The following is a 24,261-nucleotide window of genomic DNA, read 5'->3' as shown; positions in this document are numbered from 1 at the left end:
TGGAGCAAGAATGAATAAGGCTTTCTTCCTATCTTTTTTCCATCTATTCTCTAAGGGAATAGAGAAGTCCTCTACCTAAAAAGAGTTACAATCTCCAAAGAGGGGTGAATATATCCTCAAATGCTTTCCCAGGTCCTGAAGGAAATGTAATATATTCAGAGTATCACTTCCCAACTTATTTAATTCCATGTTCCCCTAGAAAATTCCTTATTATGTCACTATGTGCCTGGAAGCATATAGGAACTCTATATTCCTGATGAAAATTGATTTGTAGAGCATGGATTAAATTAGAAGTGCCCAACTACAATGATAAAGAGAAGAAAAATAAATTAAAAAGGAAAAACAGGGACCTCACTGTGGTAAGAGTAGAGCAATCAAAACTTAGGTTGGGGAAGCTGAGGTTTTTTCCCAAGAGCTGGGGGAAGGGAGAAGGACAACATCCTTCCTCTATCTCCTACCCCCACCTCAAGTAGTACTTGCTGCCTGACCAGCCCAACTGCAGGCTGGATCACATCAGATCACAAGAAAGCTCAGCTCCAGGGTGTGGTGGCTATTTATACCTTTCTCCTAGGACACACCTTTATTAATGGGTCACATAACTAGTCTGGTGACCCTGGAAATCAATATATAATCAACATGGGGATAAATAATGAAGACATTTGGCTGCTTTCATCTTACTCTCCTTTGCACTCCATTATTACTCCTTCGTTATGCTTTCCTTCTCCAGATTCCTCTCACATTCTTTCTTCTGGTGCTCCCCAAAACCTAGCTTTATTGAAAATAACAACATCTCTTGGAGGTCTTTCCAAGGCTGGCTGCTCCTTCTTTTACATGCCCCTAGTACTCCAGGCCAAGTCCACTGGCACTTTTAGATCTTCCCTTTCTCAACATGACTCAGAAACTATCTCTGCCTCACTCAAAATTTATTGCATCCTGTCCAGATCTTTTCTGTGGTCATCTCTAGGTCTATAGACCACTATCCTTCCTTCCTGGTAAGTCTAACCTTGTTCTCCACCCTAAACTCTTGTGGTCATCATGTCCAACTCTCTCATTTTACAGATGAGCAAAAGGCTGAAAAAATTTGAGTGATTTACCTAGAGTCAAACAATTAGTAAGTATTTGAGGCTGAATGTTCCTGACTTCAGAGCTCTACCCACATTGTCTTACAAAACATAATTCGATTGGCAAAGAGAAGGATAAATAAAGACTAATTCATCTCAGAAGGCACAGATCTAGCAAATATTTAGCTGGTGTTTACATTTATGATGTCTGAAAATCAGCTTTGGTTCCAACATAATTATTTAGCAGGGAATCATGCAGTTGGTTCCAAAGCATTTGTTATTTTACATACATATTAACTATCTATATGACCTGGCACACAAGTCACCAACTTCTCAGTATCTAGACTTTTTCAGTGCCTTTCTCAGTGTCTAAGACTTTAAGTCACAGAGACTAGCCTCTAAATCCAATTCTCTAATTTTACAGATGAGGGAACAGAGGCTCAAAGCAGTTAAATGACCTCCTTTATATGTACCTTAGTAGGAGATTTGAAACCTGGCCTTAACTCACTCTACAGCTAGTATTCTTTCCATTGTGCCTCTACGCTGGAGACCGTTCCCACATTGGGAGTATCTTACATTAATGAACTCACATTATCATCAGATATTTATTTTATTTGATTGTAATGAAGGGAAACAAATATTAAACTTTTACAGCTTTCCCATGGTTGAAAAAATGAGTTAAAAGCAGACATTTACAACCTGAGCTGTTATTCAACCACAATTTATGATACTAAGATGAACAGACTATGGTTGTTGTTTAAACTAGGGATGGAGCCAGCTAGGTTCTACCTTTCTTGCTGTGCTGACAGTTATTCATAAATACTCCAGCTGCAGGGAATTTGGCAATTGCTTTTTTATGACTCATTTCTTAGCATACTATTGGGAAGTCAAGGTTATTTGTTTTCTTCACTTTATAGTTGAGAAAACCAGATATAAACAATATGACCTCCTCATGCTCATTCTGCAAGCCAGTGGCTAGAAGTATTAAAAATTTGTTGGCTTTTTAGACCACTTAGACCACAAGCCATCTAAAGACCTATGTTTCCTCTTAAAGAAACTATGTAGATCACATTTTTAATCTCACCTCTATTTTAAAATTACATTCATAATCTTTTAAAAAATTATTATTATTTTAGTTTTGACTCAGAGTAAATTCTGAGGAAGAGTATATTTTAAATGACTTTAAACCCAGTCTTTTTTATAATTCCAGTTTTCAAATTTATTTTTAAACTGGTTCAGCCAATAAAGATTTTTTTTGTGTGTGTGACAATTAAGTAATTTCCACTTCCTTCTTCCCTTGTAAACTTCTGCAAATAACAAGACTGATTCTGCTGCTTGCAAAGGAACTAATTTCTGGAAGTTAGTTGGTTTACTTTCTCTTGGTGTTTCTGCAGCCTTCATCAAGTATCAGACAAGCTCCATAGACATAAAAACATGTAAAGGACATTAATGGGAAAAAAAACCCCAACATGGTAAGTCTCCTCCTTTATTTCAACATTAACAATATACATATTGTAATTTTTTTTAACAAAAATATGTTTCTTTCATAATGCAACAATCTGTAATAATGGTGTAAGGAAAAGTTAAGAAGATTTCAGTTCAAATTCTGCTCTTATCATAAGATCTTTCTACAAATTCTCTTTATTTATATCAGGTAACATAATCCTGAGACTAAATTTTGAAATTTGAAATGCTGATGACAGTGTTTATTTAAATCAGGAAGAAAGTAAAATTCTCAATAACTCTGTGTGAATGAACTAGGATGTTCAGCCTAGATAAAAGGAGACTAACTGGGGAAGGGGCTACAGGAGAGAATGTGATGATAGCTGTCATCAAGTGTTGAAGAAATTATCTCTTAAAAGATGGATTTCATTTGTTTTTGATCCTAGAAGGCAAAAACTAAAAACAAAAGTGAGGAGAAATTATGAAGAAGTAGATTTAGAATTGATATAAGGAAAATTTTCCTGATGTTAGAACTAGTCAAAAGTAGAATGGAAAGCATAAAATCTGAGATTTTATGATTTTTTCAAAATTACAGTAAAGAAATTCAGCTTGTTTCTCCTATTTTTGTTTCACAAAGTATAACAATACCCCTTCCAGAACCAAGCTGGTGAGATGTTGTTGCCCTTATGACAGAAGAAAAATTTTCTCTACTCTTACAGAGACTCAAATAGTACATCGAGGAACCTTGACTGATCATGTAGCTAGAAACTAGGGAGAAAAGTCAATATTTAGAGATAATATTCACCATTTATAAACTATTCATTTGATGCATATATGTTAAATCTTGATATTATTCATCATTTCTGTTACCTTTAAATAAAATATAGTTTCCTCATAACTTTTAGTCAAGTTTATTTTTACTTTTGTTTGGTCTGAGGAGGTAATGATTACTATCTCTCTCTTTTTAAAATTCATCTGAGGCATAATAGAGTTTTCTCAAGCTCCTAATTTCAACTCTGTGTGAGTCTTTAATTTTTAAATATGTTTCTTGTAAATAATATGCTCCTTGATGTTATTTTTTAATTCATTTTGCTTTCCTTTGGTATTTTCATCCCACTCACAATCAGTTATGATCATGAATTTTTTATTTTCCTCCATCTTATTTAATCTCTTACATTTTTTTCCTCTTTGCTCTCCATCTCTCTTTTTATCATAGATATTTGCCCTTTCTTTCCCTTAAGGATCTTCTTTTTAATTTCCCTTCTGAGTTTAGGTTTTCATTTGTTTTGTAACTAATTCTTCCATAAATCTTCCTTCCCTTTTATTCCTCCCTTTCCCTTTTCCCTGTTATTTCTATGATTAATTGAATGTATGTTTGAGTCTGTTCTACCCTTCTATGATCAGTTTAGATGAATGAGGTTCAAGCAACATCTGTTTCCCATATTGCCTTCATTTATATAGATTTCTCTTGCATACTAATTATCTACTGTTTTTCTCTTACTTAAAAAAGTACCCTATTTTCTCTCTTCTTTTCATCATAATAATGATATGCATTTATATGGTGCTTTTAAAACATCTCATTTAATCCTCAAAATATCTTTGGGAGATAGGAACTATTAATATATTCATTTCATAGATGGAGAAACTGAAGAAGATAGAGATTAAGTGGTCTGTCCAAGACAAATAGTAAGTATGTGTCTGAAGCTAGATTTGAATTTAAGCCTTCCTTTCCTCCTTTCCTTCCTTCCTCCTTTCTTTCCTTCATTCCTCCCTCCCTCCCTTCCTTCCTTCCTGGCCTTTTACCTCCAATCACTAAACTAACACTAAAGAAAATATTCTCACTATTCAACACTCTATCCATTGCTTCTTAACACGCATTACAAGGAGTCCACAGAGTAGCAATGAAAGAGAAGAGTTTTATGAAATATTTCTTTTCTTTGGATCATTAAAATGCATAGTAAATAGGGATTTCATCATAAATGAGGGGTTTTAAAGACCACTTTAGGAAAGTAGGGGGAGGGAAGAGAGAACCTGGTCTCAGAAAGACCTGAATTCAAATCTAGCCTCAGACATGTTTTATCTACATGATCTTGGGTAAGTTACTTAAATGCTATCTGGCTAATTTTCTCCATAGTAAGGTCTATTTAATGTTAAAAGAAACACATTAAACTACAAGTATTTCTTAAACCAAATTGAGAGATATATTTTGTAGTGAAACAAATCTGTGAATTTAAAGAAAATAAAATATATTTTTAAATATGCTGGATATAAATGGATGAGTACCATGATTCTGAATCAGTGATTGTGATTGTTAGATTGCATATGCTAGACTGCAGGTTGTTTTATTTAAACAATCATTATTTTATCCATGAACTTTAAAAACAGTGTATTTTAAGCTTATTGTTTCATCAGTATAAGGAACCCTTGGTTTGAATAATCCTTCTGCTATGCAAATTAGGAACTTTTCCACAACTTAATTGTCTTAGATAATTATTTAGCATTGAACTGAGAGATTGAGAGAATATATAGCAGAAGCAAATGTGAATTTAGGCCTTCTTAATTCCAAATCCAGAAATTTTTCTATTACTCCACATTACCTCTTATTGATCAAATAATCTGGCAACTAATGAATCTCTATTTAAATAATTTAGCACCATATAAAGGTAGTTCGACTTTTATGTCAGTATTGCCAGTGGACTCTAATCATACCCCAACTTTGATATATATATCTTCTTAAATGCCCGCTGATAAATGCCAGCATCCAAATGGCTAAACTGATCTGCATGTTCCCTAGAATCTCCAGTGATCTGTATAATATATCAAATGTCCCATGAGAATCAGTTGCATGTTTGATAGATTAGGGTAACAGGCCAAATAGCAGTAATTAATTTGTGGCTATCTAGATTATACCTAACATTCAACTGGGCAACAGCAAAAAGGGGAATAGCAGGGAGGAGGAGAAGGAGTTAAACTTTTATTTAGCATCCTATTGAGACATATGACACTGTAGATAGAAATCTGGATGTGGAATCAGGAAGACTGAGTTCCAATACTACTTTAGACGTAGGCTAATTGTATCATCTTGGACAAGGTACTTGATTTCTTTCAGACTTATTTTTTCCTCTATAAAAAGTCCTAACACAGGGTTAGAGGTAAACTCTAACAGTGCTGAGGAATGTGTGCTACTTCTGTACCAATTGGATCTACCATAGCTCCCAATACAGACTGGCTGCTCTTATATAACATAGAGGTGCTGGAGAGTATTTGTTGAGGAGTTAGAAGCGAACTGGGTCTTCCTAACTTCAAAGTCAGAGTGTTTCTTAAAGAATTGTTTATGTTGACGAAAAGTTAAAGAAAATTATTGAAGGAAAAAAGAAAGAAAAAGAAGAAAAAGAAAGAGAAAAAATAAAGCAATTCAAATGGGGAAATAATTATTTTTGTAACTAGTAGTAGTTCTGCACAGCTGTTTTTAAAAGAAGTTATATTTGTATACATTATCATTTCTGGGGGAAAAAAATGTTTTCCTGTGTATGCTAAGACAGTTCCTAATGTATTTTTTTAAAATAGCTTTTTATTTACAAGTTATATGCATGGGTAATTTTACAGCATTGACAATTGCCAAACCTTTTGTTCCAATTTTTCCCCTCTTCCCCCCCCCCCCAGAAGGGAAGTAAGGAAGGAGGGGAGAAAGGAAGGAAGGAAGGAGGGAGAGGAGGAAAGAAGGACGGAAGGAAGGAAAGAAGGTCCAATACATGTTAAATGTTTAAGTATAAATTAAATACAAAATAAGTATACATGTCCAAACCATTATTTTGCTGTACAAAAAGAATCAGACTCTGAAATATTGTACAATTAGCCTGTGAAGGAAATCAAAAATGCAGGCAGTCAAAAATATAAAGATTGGGAATTCTATGTAATGGTTCTTAATCATCTCCCAGAGTTCTTTTGCTGAGTGTAGCTGGTTCAGTTCATAGTTCCTAATGTATTAAAACAAATCTTTGATAGGCCTGATCAATAAAAATTTTGATTTTCCAGCTGATATATTAGATCACTAGTGAAGTAGTAGGTTTTCTTCTGGAGTATATTAACATAAAGAGGATTCCCTGGTGGTTCTGGCTCCTTCTCTAAACAGTCTTTATAAATTATTCTGTATTAGAACTAAAAGAATCCCAATGAGCCATTCAGAATCACAAATCTTAGAGCAGAAAGGAAGGAAGGAAGGAAGGAAGGAAGGAAGGAAGGAAGGAAGGAAGGAAGGAAGGAAGGAAGGAAGGAAAGAAGGAAGGAGGGAGAGGAGCAAAGAAGGAGGGAAGGAAGGAAGGAGGGGAAAAGGGAAGGAAGAAAGGGGGGAAAAAGGAAGGAGAGAAGGAAGGAAGGAGGGAGGAAAGGAGAGAAAGAGGGAGGGAGGGAAAGAGGGAAGGAAGGAGGGAAAGAGGGAGGGAGAGGAGGGAGGAAAGGAAGAAAGGAAGGAAGGAGGGAGGAAGGGAAGGGAGGGAAGGAGGGAAGGAAAAAAGGAAATAAGCTTTTATTAAGTGCCTACTATATATCAGGCACTGGGATAAAAAAATTATAAATATCTCATTTGATCCTCATAATAAGTCTTGGAAGAAGATGCTATTATAACAATAGCATTTTGCAGTTTACAGTTGAGTAAACTGAGGCAGGCAGCCATTAAATGATTTGCAAAGTGTCATATAACTAGTAAGCATCTGAAGTCAGATTTTAACACAGATCTTCCTGACTCTAAGTCCAGCACTTAGATATCTTAGAAGTATCCAATTTAATCCATGCTTGAATGATGATCCCACTTCTGCTTGAAGATATTCAGGACAGGAAATCCCACAATGTCCCAAGAAAAGCTATTAAACTTTTTCTTTAATTAATTAATTAATTTTTTATTAAAGCTTTTTATTTTTCAAAATATATGTGTGGATAATTCTTCAACCCTTCTTCTTTTGCCCTTGTAAAACCTCGTGTTCCAATTTCCTCCCTCCCCTTCCCTTATGCCCTCTCCTAGAAACCATTAAACTTTAGAACAAGTCTACATGTGTTCTGTGTCCTTCCTCTCCCATCTTCCTTTTACCTCATACACAATTCAATTCAACCTCCATTAAATAGATAATTATTACATCTGCTGGGCACAGTGAATAGAGTGCTAGGCTAGAGTCAAGGAAGAAATCTCTTCTTGAGTTCAAATACTACCTCAAACATTTGCTAGCAATGTGAAATGTGAACCTGAATAAGTCACTTAACTCTGTTTTCCTTAATTTCCTCATTTGTAAAAAAATATTTGTAGAATATACTTCTCTTTGGAGGAGGAAATGGCAAACCATTCTAATATAATGACCAAAAAAACCCAAATCAGGTCAGAAAGAATTGGATAAGACTGAAATAGCTGAACAACAACAAAAGCATCACACATACTAAGGCACCAGGGATACAGAGACAAAAACTAAGTAGTATCTGCCTTCAAGGCAGTTACATTCTATTAATGATATTAAAGCATGAACATAAGTGAAGAGAAGGAGGAAAGAAAATAGACTACAAGGAATCAAGAAAGGATTCATGCAGGAGTGACTTCTGAGCTGAATTCTTAACTAGGGATTCTAACAGGCAGAGATGAGAAGGAATAAAAATATATATAGAGGATAGCCTGGATATCAAATTCAAAGCACTTCAGACCACACAACTAAAATCCCATCTTTCGCTGTGAGCCTTTCTTCTTGTAGTCCAGTCATTTTTCAATCATATCTAATTCTTCATGACTCCATTTGGGAGTTTCTTGGCAAAGATACTGCAGTGGTTTGCCATTTCCTTCGGCAGCTCATGCTACAGATGAGGAAACAAGCAAACAAAATTAAGTTATTTGGCCAGACTCACATAGCGAGTGTCTGAGGTCAGATTTGAATACAAGAAAATGAGCCTTCCTGACTCCAGACCTAGCACTATCCTCCAGGCTATGCACTAATGGTGCCACCTAGTTTCCAAGAAATGCATCGTTCCAATTTCTTTAGGTGACTTTAGCTTATATACCAACATTCACAGAAGAAAAAACCATTACATTTTAATTACTTTTCAAGTCGCCCACTGCTTTAATCAAGCATCTCTTTTTATGGTTGAGAGAAGAATTAACAAAGTACGTTAACTTCTCATTTTTTGATTTCTCCTAAAATAAAGTGTAAACTCATTCACTTTAGAACTTCAGTTTCTTACCAGTAAAATCACTTTGCTCATCTTTTACTAACACTTTCACAGAGTTTTATTCTTTAAAGACATTATTAAGATATTTCAGCATTTATAAAATGTATAAATTTACAGTAGAGAATTTTCATTACAATCACAAATTTAGTTTTTAATTTGATTACAATGGCACAAATTCCTGCAGACTGGGAACAAAGATTCTCTTGCTTCTTATCTAAGTCTTTTTTCTATCCTTCCGGCTAGATCAGAGTAAGAAAAACAAAGAGAGAGAGCTGGTTGGGGTAGGAGGGGTGGTTTTCCTTTTTGGAGGACTTAAAAGTTCCCCAGGAAAACCAAAAACCATTCTTTTTCTTTTGGCCATAGAAAGAAGTTACACAAAAAATGTGAGGACAGACAAAATTGTTTTTGCTGCAAAATTTTTCCTTCTTATTTTCGGTTGAAAGTTTAATGGGAAAATAAGTGAGCACATTTTCCTCAAAACAGTCTCAAAACCTTTAATTTGATAAATAAGAATGGGCCCTTTTAAGGAGCAGAAGGCATGGCCCCTCAGATAAGGTATCCCAACAAACCAATAGTTTTAATAGGGGTTGTTTAATAACCAATCTCAATTTATTTATAAACAATCATCAAATTGCCAAATTTTGGCCAACATGATTTGATTAAATAAATCTCTTGCAATTTCAGAAAAAAAAAAATTCATTCAATTTAATGATACACTTTTTTGCCATTTCCATTTGAACCAGAAGTTTTCTTGATTCCAAGACATGAGAAATTTCTCTAAGGGAGTTCCTGAAGTATGCTACTAATGAATCTTATTCTTTTAAACACCTTCCCTTGGTTTTATTCCCTTAAGGGATTCTTACATTGTAAACCTTTACAATGAAGGGATTCCTCTATTTATAGAAAGAAGGAATTCTTCTATCTATCTATCTATCTCTACATAAAGGACTCTCCTAACAGTATCAGAAATTCCCCTTCCCAAGTTTACCTTAGCTTGAAAAATTCAGATTGAGATTGAGAGAGAGTCTGATCTCTGGGTCATGGAGAATTAGAGCATTCTAGGGAGTTCTTCTAAGAGGCTATCTTGAGGGCCAAGGCCCCTCTCTTGACCTATTGCATGCCATTTGTAACAAATAAAATTGATTAGGACTGAGACAATAAAATCTGAGCATACAGATTTTAATAGCAAAGTGAGCAATTGCACAAAAAATTGGATCCGAGGCCCCTCAATAGGCATGAGGATACTATTTAGCAATTAATAAAGCTTTCTTATAGATAAAAAAGGAAGCAATCAACTACATAATCTTGGGTAATGTGGGCATTCTCTCTGTATGATTGGCCAGAGTTGTACAAATTTTGTGATTATTTCTAGAATATCCTAAAATATTATATGGTTATTACAAAAATATAATACAACATATATAAAACATGTTATGGTCAGTCCCCATTATTCCGGTTTTCCAGAAGTCTCTCAACATCTTAAATTCCTATAAACATTATGATTTTACAATAAAGCAAGAAAATGGAAAGAATCAAGCAAAATGAAGTTAGTTTTGGATTCCATAGTTTTCAATGATAGTTATTTCAACTTAAATAGAGGGCAAAAGAATGCAGTTTTGGTGGCTATATTTGATAGTAAGGGTCATGTTGATGATATTTCTGGAATCTGCTTTAAAGCCATAAAAGTAGTTAGTATTTTCTTTTCTGACCTTGTATAAAAGTAAGCATAGAACAGATTAAAAAGTAATTTTTTTTAAATAAAGGTTTTTTTTTTTTTTTTTTTTTTTTTTTTTAATTTAAGGAGGAAATAAAGAAAAGGTTTGGCCACTGAATGAATGTGAGAAATGAGAGAGAGAAAATAGTTGAGAATCCCTAATGCATTCCAACAACTAGAAGGTAAGAGGCCTATTATATACCAGTGAATTTCTTGATCAGCTTTCTCAACTGCCCCCTTGTCACATCTGGGGCAGTCATTTAATAAACCAGGCAAGGTTTGGGAATACAAAAAAGATAGTTCTTAAGGAACTAATGGTCTCAAAAGAGAGACAACATGCAAACAAATGTGTAATAACAAGCTAAATTGGATAAATTGGAAATAATCAACAAAGGGAAGTCACTAGAATTAAGAAGTATTAGGAAAGGCATCCTGTGGAAGGCTGACTTTTAGCTGGGACCTGAAAAAAGCCCTGTAAACTAGGAGGTGGAATGAGGCTGGAGAGCCCTTTACTCTTCTTTTCTAGGAGGCAGATTAACTTGCCCTTCAAGGACAAAATGCAGTCACTTGACTATGGCAGAAATTCAAACCCCTCCATTTTAGATGCATGATAAAATACTCCCCAATGCAATTTTATTTAAAAATCCATTTGTAAATTTTTTAAAAATTACTACTAAGAGTTCTATATATAGAATGACAATTATATGATAAATATATAATATATATTATATTTGTTATATAAATTTAATATTTGAATTAGTTATAAGGAGGTTTAATTGCTCATTTTAACAAACACTTATTAGGCACCTACTCTATGCACAACATTATTATAGGCACTAGGTTCAATAGGCACATTCAGCTTACTTATGTAAATTTTTTAAAATAAAATTTTCTTTTAACAGAAAACAACTTAAAATTTAATTTTCACAGCTTTCTGGAACATGTCTTTTGAATGTGATATATATATATATATATATATATATATATAATGTTTATATATCTATATCCATAGAATATGTCTATATTCTAGAAACTATATCTTTCCTTGGATTAACTAAATTCTCTGTATTTAAATTATTTTCTAAAAATATGGTTATATACAGATCTGTTTTGAGTCTTTTTTTTTTTTTTAAAGAAAAAGTAAGTCATGAAAATTGAACTGTCCTTTTATTAGCCCAGGAAGATACTAACACAGGTAGTCAAGAAATGATCCTTTTTTCTTCTCTATTCTACCTTGTTTCCTCAATAGTAAAAGGAAGAAAATAATAACACATTTAACTCCCAGAGATTTTTTGAGGATAAAATAAGATATTTGTAGTGCACTTCACATAGAGTCTGGAGTCCCAAGCATGCCTTTGTGTAAATTTGTTTGCTGAGAACTTTGAAATACACTCCTAACTATCTGATAAATCTTAGGAAGCATCAGGAGGATTGGCCATTTTCCTGTAGTTTTTATTAATGATATCCTTTATAGCAGGCCTGCTGAATCTTAATCCAGAAACTTGTCCAATTCCTGGAATGGACATTAAGGATGTCTCTTAATGGAATAAATAAATATTTCCTTTGATGGACTTCTTGCAATGGAGCATCCCTGTACCTAAGGGGGAGGAAAAGTGGGGGAGCTGTTCTGTCCCAAGGGACAGAATATGAGACTATTTAGCAAAGTGCCTTCTTTGTTCTCAGCCTATAAAAATCCCTCAGTGGAAAAAGACTTTGAGAATTCAGTTAGGAGGATTGGTAGCACTTGCCTAATACCATTTCCCATTCAAGATTGGATAGGGGGACAGTTAGGTGGCAAAGAGGGTAGAGCACTAACCCTGAAGTCAGGAGGACCGTAGTGCAAATTTGACCTCAGACACTTAACACTTCCTGGCTGTGTGACTCTCAGCAAATCACTTAATCCCAATTGCCTCAGCAAAAAAAAAAAAAACAAAACTCCAGATAGCTGTTACTCGGGTTCTCCCAGCTATTGAAATCTAGATGTTGGAGCATCTTCAAAGTGAAGATGTATGTTGTCTGTTTATTTCTTATATTGTTTTGGAGATCACCGTGTCTGTTAATTGCACACTACTTTCATTTTTTATTTCCTCTTTTTTCTTATATCTTGTTTAAATCAAGGTCCTGAGTAGTAACAATCTTATACCCATCTTCTTTAAGACTATGTCTGTTGAATGTGAATTCTGAAACTAGATTAATCCTACAGAACAATATAAATACTATTTTTTATTATTATATTTTTGTTTTGCGTTCTGGAAAAAAAAAAAACCCTACTCTGAAGCAAGTGGCTGCTAAATCAAACTAATTATTACTCTCATTGCCTTAAGGTATTTCTTTAAGAGAAAAATACCACATACTTACAAATCATGGGGTTTCAAATTGGGAAGTTCTTAGAGCTTATCAATGAATTTTCAAGTTATTTCAGTTTTTCCAGATTCCAAAATGTCATCACCATCAAACCTAGATTTAATGGCTTTGGGTACTAGAGGGAACCTTCTAATAATCTATAATTCCATGCTGATTGGAAAGAGAGCTCTACTAGGAAATCAAAGAACTGGTTAACTTTTTTGTTTTGTTGAAAATGTTTTGTTTGTTTGTTTTTTGTTTTTTTGCAAGGCAATTGGAGTTAAGGATCAAACAGCTAGCCTGAGGTCACAACAATGCTTGAGGTCACATTTGAACAAGTTCTCCTGATTCCAGGGCTGGTATTTTATCTACTGCACCACCTAGCTGTCCCTTGTTTTATTTTGTTCTTAAGCTTCTTTTCTCAGGAAAGAATCTATACTGGAAACTGAAACTAAAAGACTTAACAATGCCTGGCACATAGTAAGTGCTATGTAAATATATATATATACAAATAAAATAATATGTAATATATATATGATGAATTATATTATACATTATATAATATACAAATGTTACATTATCCTATATAAATGTATTTGGGGTGGCACAGTGTATAGAATGTCAAACCTGAATCCAAGAAAAATCTGAGTTCAAATCTACTTCAGACTCTTACTAGTTATGTGATCCTTGGTAAAATAATTAATTTCTTTTTGCCTCAGTTTCCTCATTTGTGAAATGGGGATAACAATAGCACTCACCTTCCAAGGTAGTTGTGAGAATCAAATGAGGTAGTAAGTGCCATATAAATGTTAGCTATTAATAATATTGTTGATTAATATTATTAATTAATGTTGATATTAATATTATCATTATATGTCCAGAGTTCAAATCTTAGCTTTGCCATTTTCTACTTGTGTGGCCTTTGTTTTGTTAAATAAGAAGTTGCATAAGGTGGCCTTTGAGGTCCTGTTCAACACTAAATCTATTATTGTTATTGTTGTCCTGGATCATTCTTTCTCAGAAAATTCTCAGAAAAAGTTGTTTGCATTTAACATCTCACATCATCTCCCACTTTTTTCTCAAGAAACTCAGTTTGTCTTTTGACCCCACAATTATCCCTTCCCATATCACTAAACTTCCTGACTTCAAAGCCTGTTTTCTATCCACTGTACCATCTAACTGCCCCAATATAGTATTATTTTTACTATCAAATGATATAATGTATGTAAAGAGCTAAATTAATTGTTTTTATCTTTATTTCTTCTCTCAGCCTTAGAATCTTGAATAATTTATTTTATATAGGATCATAGATTGAAAATTGTAGACCAGAGGTCAATTAAACCAAACTATCATTTTAAATATAAGGAAAGTAAATCCCAAAGACTAAGTGATTTTCTTAAATTTACATAAGACTTTCAGTATTAGAGACAGAATTTGAAACCAGGTTTGTGACTTTGTTGCTAGCATTCTTTTCCAATGCACTAATACTGCCTTTCTACATATATTTTCTCTTTAAAAAATGAATGAATGAATGAATGAATGATATTACAAAGTTTACCACTAAAGCAATACAGCTATGTCAGTAATGAGTGTGAAAAGACCATATTGCTTTGGTAGTCACTCCAGAGTGAATGAAAACTACCATTACTTCAGTATCATATAAGTTTTCATCTTAGTCTATTTTTCACATGTAGGAGTTCTGTGAAGTAAAAATTAAGGGGAAACATTATAGACCTAATTTGACATAATTAACTGAACTTGAAAAACAGATTTACTTTAAGAGAGGTACCTGAGATTAACCTACATGGTTATTAAACCTATTAAAGACTATCAATTACTTCACTAGTCTGGTACTTTAAAAAAAGAAAGAAAGAAAGAAAGAAAATTCTTTTCATTTTTAAACTTAATATAATTTTTTTAATTAATAAAAATCTACCTGGTCTCTCTCTTACTTTCCTCACACATATATGCACATATACTCCCAATTTAAAAAAAAAGAAAAGAAAAGAAAAGCCCTTATTTTAAAACCCTTTCCATTTTCCTTTTTCCCTCAGGTAACCATGATTCTCCAATCCTTAAACTTCATCTGTTTATGCTTTCTGGTTATTTGCAGTCCAGAACTCCTAGATCAGAAAGTTAATTTAAGGGATTATCCCTGCAGCATCAAAAGGCAGAATTCTTCTGTTATTGCTAACTGCCTAGCTTGTCGACTTCATAGTGTTCCTAAAAGTCTGGACCATAATGTGACAGAAATTGATCTTTCTTTCAATTTCATCAAGAATATAACAAGTGAATCATTTGTGGGATTGAACAATCTTACTAAAATCAACTTAAACAGCAATACAAATTCTCAAGTGGAAGATAGGAATTTTATGAAAATTTCAGATGGGGCCTTCTTTAACTTGACAAATTTAAAGGAGCTACTACTAGAAGACAATCATTTACAGAAAATACCTATTCATTTGCCACCTTCCTTAACAACAATTAGCCTTGTACTGAATAATATCTACCACATCACCAAAAACTGTACTTCTGGACTTATTCAGTTGAAAAGTCTCTATTTAGGTTGGAACTGTTTCTATGGTAATGAATGTAAAAAAAATGTTTTGATAGATGATGGTGCCTTTGAAGATCTTGCCAATTTGACTGTGTTATCATTATCTTTCAATAACCTTTCTCATGTGCCCACCAAGCTTCCACCATCTCTCAATGAACTTTACCTCAGCAATAACAAGATCAAAAATATCAGTCAAGATGATTTTAAAAATCTGGGAAATTTAAGAGTTCTGGATCTTAGTGGGAACTGTCCACGGTGTTTCAATAATCCATACCCCTGTACACCCTGTGAAAATAGTGCTTCAATTCAGATACACCCTGATGCTTTTCAGAATCTGGGCCAACTTACTCATTTGAATCTCTCCAGCACTTCTCTCAAAAGCCTACCTGCTTCCTGGTTCAGCAATATGACAAATCTAGAGGTGTTGCTTCTTGAATTTAATTACTTAGTAAAAGAAATAGCCACTGGGGACTTTTTTACAAAATTGCCCAAATTAGAAATTCTTGACTTCTCTTACAACTATCTCAAAAATAGTTATCCACAATATATTGTTATTTCTGGTAATTTCTCTAAATTAGTCTCTCTCAAGACATTACACCTCAAAGGTTATGTGTTCCAAGAACTCAGGAAAGAAGATTTTCAACCCCTAACAAAGCTTCAAAACCTACAATCTATAAACTTGGGTATTAACTTTATCAATCACATTGATTTTACATTATTTGAAGAGTTTAATAATTTAAGTCTGATTTATTTGTCAGAAAACAGAATATCACCCCAGGTAACAAATAGCTTGGGTGAAAAGAGTAATTCTCTGTCATTCACTAATCATGTAATTCATCAACGTTCAATAGATTCTGATAATGAGCCATTAGGTCATTATGAGATAGATCCACATAGAAACTTTTACCATCATACTTACCCTTTAATGAAGCCAGAGTGTACATCTTATGGTAAAGCCTTAGATCTTAGCTTAAATAGTATTTTTTTTGTTAATCACAACCTATTTGAAGGTCTTCATGACATAGTCTGTCTGAATTTGTCTTCCAATGGTAATGCACAAGTTTTAAATGGAAGTGAATTTTCATCTATAAACCGCACCAAATATTTGGACTTATCTCACAATAGGCTGGACTTTGATGATGATGGTGCTTTTCAGGAATTACGGGAGTTAGAGGTATTGGACCTCAGTAATAATGAACATTACTTCCGAATAGCAGGGGTAACCCACCGCCTAGGGTTTATTCAAAATTTACCCCAATTAAAAGTTTTAAATTTAAGCCAGAATGGTATTTTCACTTTAACTGAGAATCAGCTGATAAGTAAATCCCTGAAGGAATTAGTTTTCAAAGGCAACCGCCTAGACATCTTGTGGAAGAAAGAAGATAAACGCTACCTTGCAATTTTTAAAGAACTCTCCAACTTGACTTTGCTTGACCTATCTATCAACAGGCTCCACAGGATTCCAAATGAGGCATTTCTCAACCTACCCCATAGCCTTGAAGAACTGAGACTAAACAATAACCACCTGAGTATCTTTAATTGGACATCACTCCAATATTTTCACTCCCTTAGAGTGCTTGATCTACAATCGAATTCACTATCTACTATAAATTTTGATCTGTCTAATTCTTCACTGAAGATACTATTGCTGGGGAAAAACAGAATTTCACATCTCCCTGATGACTTACTTTCTAAGGCTAAGGGACTTTACCAACTTGATTTAAGTTATAACCACATAAAAATGATCAACAAGTCCACATTTCAAATGAAGGCCTCAAATCATCTTAAGATTTTAGAGTTAAGAGGAAATCCTTTTGATTGTACTTGTGAAATTAGGGATTTTCGTAAATGGATGGATGAAAATCTTAATGTCACAATTCCTAAATTGGTAGAGGTCACTTGTTCCACCCCTGGAGATCAAATGGGTAAAAGTATTATGGAATTGGAGTTAAATACCTGTATTTCAGATGTTATTGCTGCCATCTTTTTTTTCTTTTCATTCATTATTACAGTGAGCTCTATGGTAATAGCTACTTTTCATCATTTGTTCTATTGGGACATATGGTATATTTATCACTTGTGCTCAGCAAAAATAAAAGGTTATAAGTCTGTTTCCACATCTAAAACATTTTATGATGCTTTTATTGCTTATGATACCAAAGATACTTGTGTTACTGATTGGGTAATAAATGAGCTTCGATTTCAGTTAGAGGAAAATGAAGAAAAAAAGGTTCTTCTTTGTCTAGAAGAAAGAGATTGGGATCCTGGAATAGCTATTATTGATAATCTCATGCAGAGCATTAATCAAAGCAAAAAGACAATATTTGTTTTGACCAAAAAATATGCAAAAAATTGGAATTTTAAAACTGCTTTTTACTTAGCCTTACAGAGGCTTATGGATGACAATATGGATGTGATCATTTTCATCCTCCTGGAGCCAGTGTTGCAGCATTCCCAGTATCTGAGACTGAGGAGGCGGATTTGTAAAAGCTCTGTTCTCAAGTGGCCTGATAATCCAAAGGCTGAAGAGTTGTTTTGGCAAAGTCTTAAAAATGTGGTCTTAACAGACAATGATACAAGATACAACAATTTGTATGTTAAATTCATTAAGTAACAATAAAAAATGGATCTATTCCGAATGGGAGGCAGAGAAATAGTTGTACAACTTCCTGGTATGGCTTTACGACATAGTTTACCACATTTGTTTTAGAAAGGAGTGTTTCATGCATTTTCTGCTACATGGACTGCAAAATCACCATTGTTATTTATAGTTTATCAATGAACAAATGATATGATAGGACTGGGATTCTCTTATTTCCCTACAAGAAGCATTAGTTTTGTTACCACAGAAGCAACAAATCTGTCTTTAGAGTCTGTTTGATCCTTGCCTCTTTTGGACACATTAAAGACATAAAAAAAAAAATCCCACCTACATGAGTTGGGAGCCTTCCAATTTATTATTTGTATGAAGACCACATGATTCATATTTGTAATCTGATGATCAAATACTTTTTCATAAGGAGACAAAGACATCTATATAAATTCTATATATCTATATAAATCTATATAAATTAAATGCCATATTTGTTGTATATCCTTGCTGTATATTAGGGCAAAGTAAACCTCCTTTTGTTAATTATGCAATGATTTACAAGTGTCTCATTCCTTCTCAACACTGAATTTGAGTTAGCAGAATTCTGGCATCACACCTGTACCTAGCATTTAGCAAAGTCAATAATTGCAATAATATATTGATATAGTCTCTTGTCTCATGTCATGGTTAAGTTGGAAGAAGGATGGGATGATGAGATGTAGGATACAGATGTGTGCAACCAAGTCACAAAAGTCACAGAGGTAAAGGGGCTACCGATAGAAAATAGGTCTCTGAAGAAGAGGTTCCAGTTATTATGGGGAACAAAGCCATTAGATAGGGAATGAGAGTAAAAGTGAGGATAAAATTTGGGAACTTTCATCAATGTTAAAAAAAAAAAAATCTCCCTAGGACAATTTTGTTAATGTTCTCAAGAAGAGGATGTTTCGCTTTTCTGAGAGAAGAGGGAATGTCTAGGTCTTCTCCAACAAGGAGCTAGGATGGTTGCATGAGAATGGAACAATGGCTCTTAGGGACATGATCTAATGGAGTCAATGTTGATGCTTCCTTGTCAGATTTCTGTGACTGGGACTGGAAGAGGAAAGAATGTTCTAAGAATTTACTTTTATAGAATCAACTAAATTTAGACTTTTGTCTCTTTCTCAGGAGGTTGAGACTGATATCATACTCTTAACCTGCTATCATAATGGTGAATTCCCATTGAAGCCTGTTACAAGATGGGGATCTGCAAAGGAAGGGATGAAGTTCTTAAAGAAAAGGGGTTGGAAAGGTTATATTTAGGTATAACATAACTTTTTGACCAGTCTGATTCAAGCTCAACTAGAATCTTCTTTCTGAGTAGAAATTCTCCAGAAAGCTTCAGATTTTAGCTGATAGTTTTCTCCACCACAAATCTAAATAAGTGCCGGTTGACAAATTGGTGATATTTGTGTGGGAGAGTTAGGTAGTACAATGAATATAGTGTCAGGTTTAGAGTCAGGAAGAGTTACCCTCCTGAGTTCAAAGCCAGCCTAGAACACTCACTAGTTGTGCAACTTTGGCCAAGGCATTAAATCTTATTTCTCTGTAAAATCAACTGGAGAATAAAATGGCAAACTATTCCAGTGTCTTTACCAAGAAAATTTCAAATGGAGTCATGAAGACATACAACTGAAATGACTAATCAATCTACAACAGTTAACACAGTTGTGACTTAGACAAATATTAGGTATATGATTTTTTTTCAAATTATAGAAATGGTACCCTGTTAGGTGAGTAGAAGGTAATGACCCTAAGAGAGCTGTGTGTGTGATTTCTCAACTATGCAATTGCTAAGAAAGCAATCAATGGGAGTGCTAATAAAACTATGCAGGGAACTTGAAAACTATGAGACAACCTCTAAAGTCTAAAGTCAATATGATTTATTTGGAGGATGCTACAAAAGGAAGATCATGAAGGAAAAGAGACATCTTGGGCTCTTTCAAAAACCTTTGTGCATTTTACTATGAATAGGGCCAAATGGAAAACCATAGAATTATCTGAACTCCATGTAATTTACACCACACCATATTGGGTCTTCAAGGCGGTGAAAAATATTTCTTCTTTAATGATGAATATGAAAGAAACTGGAATAATATTTTATTAAAACAGATCATCTTACAACAACCCTATGTTTCCTGTGAAAAAGGCAACTAGTATCTGAGGAAAAGTTCAATGCATCTTTACCATCCTTCCATGGGGCACCACAAACTCAAGAGGCATTAGATCAGATGGTAACCCAAATGAGGGACAAGGTGGGAAATCAATCCCAAGAAAATCTAAGGTCCAATCTACTTAAGTCAAGTTTTAAGGAATACTATGACTTTGGGAAAACCCAAAGGATTCTAAGCACAGGCACAGTCTGGAATGAGAATTGATACTTGATTCTCCATGATCTAATAAGCAAGCCAGAAGATTTATTAGGTTTGAATAACCCTAATATTCCCCACTCAGGTCTCTTGTTGCCTGAGTCATCCCCATTTACTAAATTACCTGAAAGTCTACCCCCTTTCAATTAATCCCAGAACAGGCTACACTTTGGAAGCTCTACACTAGGCTGTTGAGCTGTTTCTATGACCCTGAAAATCCTGTTTTCAAGAAGTCTCTCCAGGATTGAGGGAGCTAGAATAAAAAAAATTAGACTTATGGAGTCCCCAAGTTTTCTAGCAGCTACTCACTATGCTACTTTTGAAAAGCAGTTACTTGCCTGTTATCAAAGCCTATCTTCTATTAAGCAGATGATTTAGGGTTATGTTATTTTTCTTTGTCTAGAATTACCTATTATGGGTTGAATAATGCAAGACACCCTCTCTAGCAAAAAAAAAAAAAAAAAAAAAAAAAAAGGAAATTTTGTTGTTCAGTTATTTTCAGTAGTATCTGGCTCTTTGTGACCCCATTTGGGATTTATGATTTGCCATTCCCTTCTCCAGTAGATTAAGACAAGCAAAGGTTAGATGATTTGCCCAGTGTTACTGAAGTCACTTGTGATGACCGCGTATTTTAAAATCAGCCAGAGTCAGGAATTCAGGTTAGGGTAAAATTGTCAATCTTTACTCTCAGTGAAGAAAGATCAGAGGTGGAAGAGAATGGGCAATAGAAATGTGTGCAGCTGAGTCAAGAAGCTAGCTAGATCACCAGCCACACGACCAGCAGCTAGGAGTATGGAACCCAGGCCCAATCTCTCCCAGCTTCTCTTCCTCTTCCTCTCTCTGCCTCCACCCACCAAAATCAGTCATTTCCTATACAACACATCAGGACTTGCACAGAGAGTGGGTGGGGGCCATTCTTTCTCCAAACATATATATTAATAGAGTATAGTCCAATTACTATTTAGCCTCACGTACTTGGGACCTCAGTGCATCAACTCAAGCTTCAGCCCATTACATCTCCCGTTTTCTTTTGTTTTAGAACACAGGTGCCATCCCTGACTCCTCAGGGAGATCAGAGACCCCAAGGGGAGGTGATCACACCCTCCTTGACTTCTCAAGAAGGGAGGTGAAAGCACTAAAAAGGAGATGATCACGCCCTCCCTGACATCTCAGGAAGGGAGATGAAAAGCACTAAAGGGAAGTGAGGGTTGCTAACGGGTTTCTTGGCTGAAGGGTCTTATTATGCACAAACCCATCAGCATGGGAGGTATTATTCAAGCACATAGCAATAACATAGAGGCTATTAGTGATGACCCTCCTCTCAGTCAGTGCAGGCTCAATGTGGTGTAACAAACATGAATTGTACATGCAAGTAGTGGTATAACAAACAATATAAATCAACATGGTATTGTAAAAGATTGTCAGAAGTCCTAGAAGGAGGGTATTAAACAAGGTACACATATTTTCAGCACCAAGAGATAGTCCAAACCAATCTATTGTCCATTGTTCACATGTCAGGGAATCCAATGATCCCCTAGTTTTTAAGTCCCAAAAGTCTTTTATGTGTTAGGGAATCCAATGTTCCAGCAGATTTTGAAGTCCGTAAAGTCTTATTACCTCAGAAATCCAATGATTCCTAGTTTTCAATCCCCGTCTCAAGAACCAATGATTCCTGGGGTTTTCATGTCCTACAACAATCTTATCATGTCTCAGAGAATCCAATGATTCCAGGGTTTTGGAAGTCCACAACAATCTTTATGTCTCAGAAATCCAAGATTCCGAGGGTTTTCAAACCAACAATCTTTGTGTCCATGGTCAAATGCCATAACCCCAGCTTTTCAATGGTGGCACAATGCAACAGAACCACCTGATATTTCTTGGTTGTTCCCTTTGTTTCAAGGGTATGTCTGTTCTCTCCATGGACAATCAAAAGGGCTCGTTGGCACCATCATTCCTTTTCCACCTTAGAGATCAAGCAAACCCTCTCCCAAACAGTTAGCCTATCTGGTCCTTTCCATTCACCACTTTCTGGGCCCCCACACCGGGATTATCAAAGATAGTGGAGCTGCTCAGGGACACTGACCTTCTGGTGGGTTATAAAATCTACTGCCGGACCAGTGCATCTTTGTCAAAAATCAAAAGTTAATAGTATAAAGGGTTAGATTTAAAGTTTCTAGGGGCCTGTTCCCCTTTCTTTTGTTTTGGAGGAGCGTTTAATATCTGTTTCTCCTTCCACTATTGCCTGTCCTTGAGGATTAAAAGGTATCCCGTGGGTGTAAAATCTTATCTGTGACAAAAAGGGTGCAAAATGTTTTGAAGTATAAGCAGAACCATTGTCTGTTTTTATTGCTTGTGGCACACCCATAATGGCAAATGCTTGTGTGAGGAATTCAGTGACCACTCGGGCTGTCTCTTTTGCTGCCACTGACTCTAGGCCCAGTGCTCTGTCCACCTTTCTGCAAATAGAAACCAAAATCACATTAAAAAGTACACACAAATGGGTAAAAATTGTACCAAAGACCAGTCTCCAGTCCAGATCCTGGAAACCTGTCAGTTCTATTGACCCAATGAATTCCAATCTGTAAGGACGTGGGTCCTGAGAAATGACTTTTTGTCTGATTTACTAATTGCTCTGTCCATATGAAAAAAGCACACATAGCTGCACTTCACTAGGTCCTAATCTGGTAACAGGATAAACCCTAAAGATAAGGAATCCTGACAAGTTCCAGTTTGCATGTTTAACATGTTAGGTAACAGGAAAAAATCTTCATCTATGCTAATTTCTGGGCAAAGGACATAGATTTGACCAAGTATTCTGGAGAGCCCAAGACTAGATAGCTGAGAATTGGAAATTCCTCTTTGGAGTCAGAAGTAATGAAATAATTTTGCCATTGCCTCCCACAATCCAAATTTTTTGTGGGTTGATCAGTATCCACCAGACATCATATGTTAAATAACCAGGTTGGAGCTGTTACAAGAACAGCAGAATTGGTGGAGTAAATCTATCACCAATCTGGTGGTAATGCCATATTGTTCTAGGTATAAGTCTATATAATCCCCTAAGGACGAGGTAGCTATTCCTACCCCGCTAGGATCTTTGTATCAATGGGATCACCCACCTAACTTTTGACCACCAACTAAAAGTAAGAGGTGACTTTTTAAAGAGTGAGAGATTGTAAATCAATAGATGACTTTTTGCAAAGGAGTAAGGAAATAGATTTTACCACTAGGGTGCAGTATTTCCACACAAATATAACCTACAACACAATTAGCACTCTACACAAATTATTATACTCTTATCCTGGAAACGGTTCTGAAAATCCTTTGGTTTGAATTCTAACATTTGTCTATGACCTGATTATAAAATATATTCCCTCAGAAAGTAATATCAGTCAGAGATCTTCTATTAATTTATAATTCCTTCAAGCAAATAAACTGGCTAAGAATCTAAAGCTTTAGTCCAGTACCTAGTCCAATTTCTTTATTTCACAGAGGAAAAGACTGAAGGTCAAGAAAGTTAAGTAATTCATCCAAGTCTTATAAATTGTAAGTGACAAAGGCAGATTCAAACCAAGGGCCTTTGACCCCCAGATCCACTATTCTTTCTCTTGTGCTTATGTTGCATATTCTCCAAGCACAAGAAATTATTATATTCTCTCTTGTATTAGCATTATTTGGGTTACCTCCCCTACAGGGATTTGTTTCATTCATTTTTTATAATGCTCTAGCTGGACATGAAACATAGTAGGCTGATCTTCTATAGAAGCAAAGCAAGGCAATAAGTACTTATTATTAAGCACTTGCTATATGTTAGGCATGGAGCCAAGAGCTAAGTATAAAAATACAAACAAAAAAGAAAGTCCCTATCATCAGAAAATCTATAATCTAACAGGGAAAACAACATACAAAAGTTGAAGGGTGAAGGAGGGATGGTCCAGGATGAG

At 35.0% G+C, this 24,261-nt stretch overlaps 1 protein-coding gene across 7 annotated transcripts; it reads left to right on the top strand.

Annotated features, from left to right (window-relative positions):
- Positions 1-2,354: 2,354 nt before the first annotated feature.
- Positions 2,355-18,463, top strand: TLR8 (toll like receptor 8). 7 transcript variants are annotated; one of them, XM_012546083.3, is made up of 5 exons: positions 2,391-2,533; positions 4,141-4,190; positions 10,507-10,601; positions 13,033-13,242; positions 14,817-18,463. In XM_012546083.3, the coding sequence occupies exon 5, from the start codon at positions 14,823-14,825 to the stop codon at positions 17,931-17,933; it is 3,111 nt and encodes a 1,036-aa protein (XP_012401537.1). In that variant the 5' UTR covers positions 2,391-2,533; positions 4,141-4,190; positions 10,507-10,601; positions 13,033-13,242; positions 14,817-14,822; the 3' UTR covers positions 17,934-18,463. The 7 variants fall into 7 exon arrangements, with proteins under 7 accessions (XP_003765627.2, XP_012401537.1, XP_023356104.1 ...); XM_023500336.2 differs by lacking the exon at positions 10,507-10,601; XM_012546082.3 differs by lacking the exon at positions 13,033-13,242.
- Positions 18,464-24,261: the final 5,798 nt, after the last annotated feature.

The sequence above is a fragment of the Sarcophilus harrisii genome, chromosome 3 (genome assembly GCF_902635505.1).
Source record: "Sarcophilus harrisii chromosome 3, mSarHar1.11, whole genome shotgun sequence".
Taxonomy (NCBI): Eukaryota; Metazoa; Chordata; class Mammalia; order Dasyuromorphia; family Dasyuridae; genus Sarcophilus; species Sarcophilus harrisii.
The sequence above is the reverse complement of the archived record's forward strand: the minus strand, read 5'-3'. Positions and strand labels throughout refer to the sequence as shown.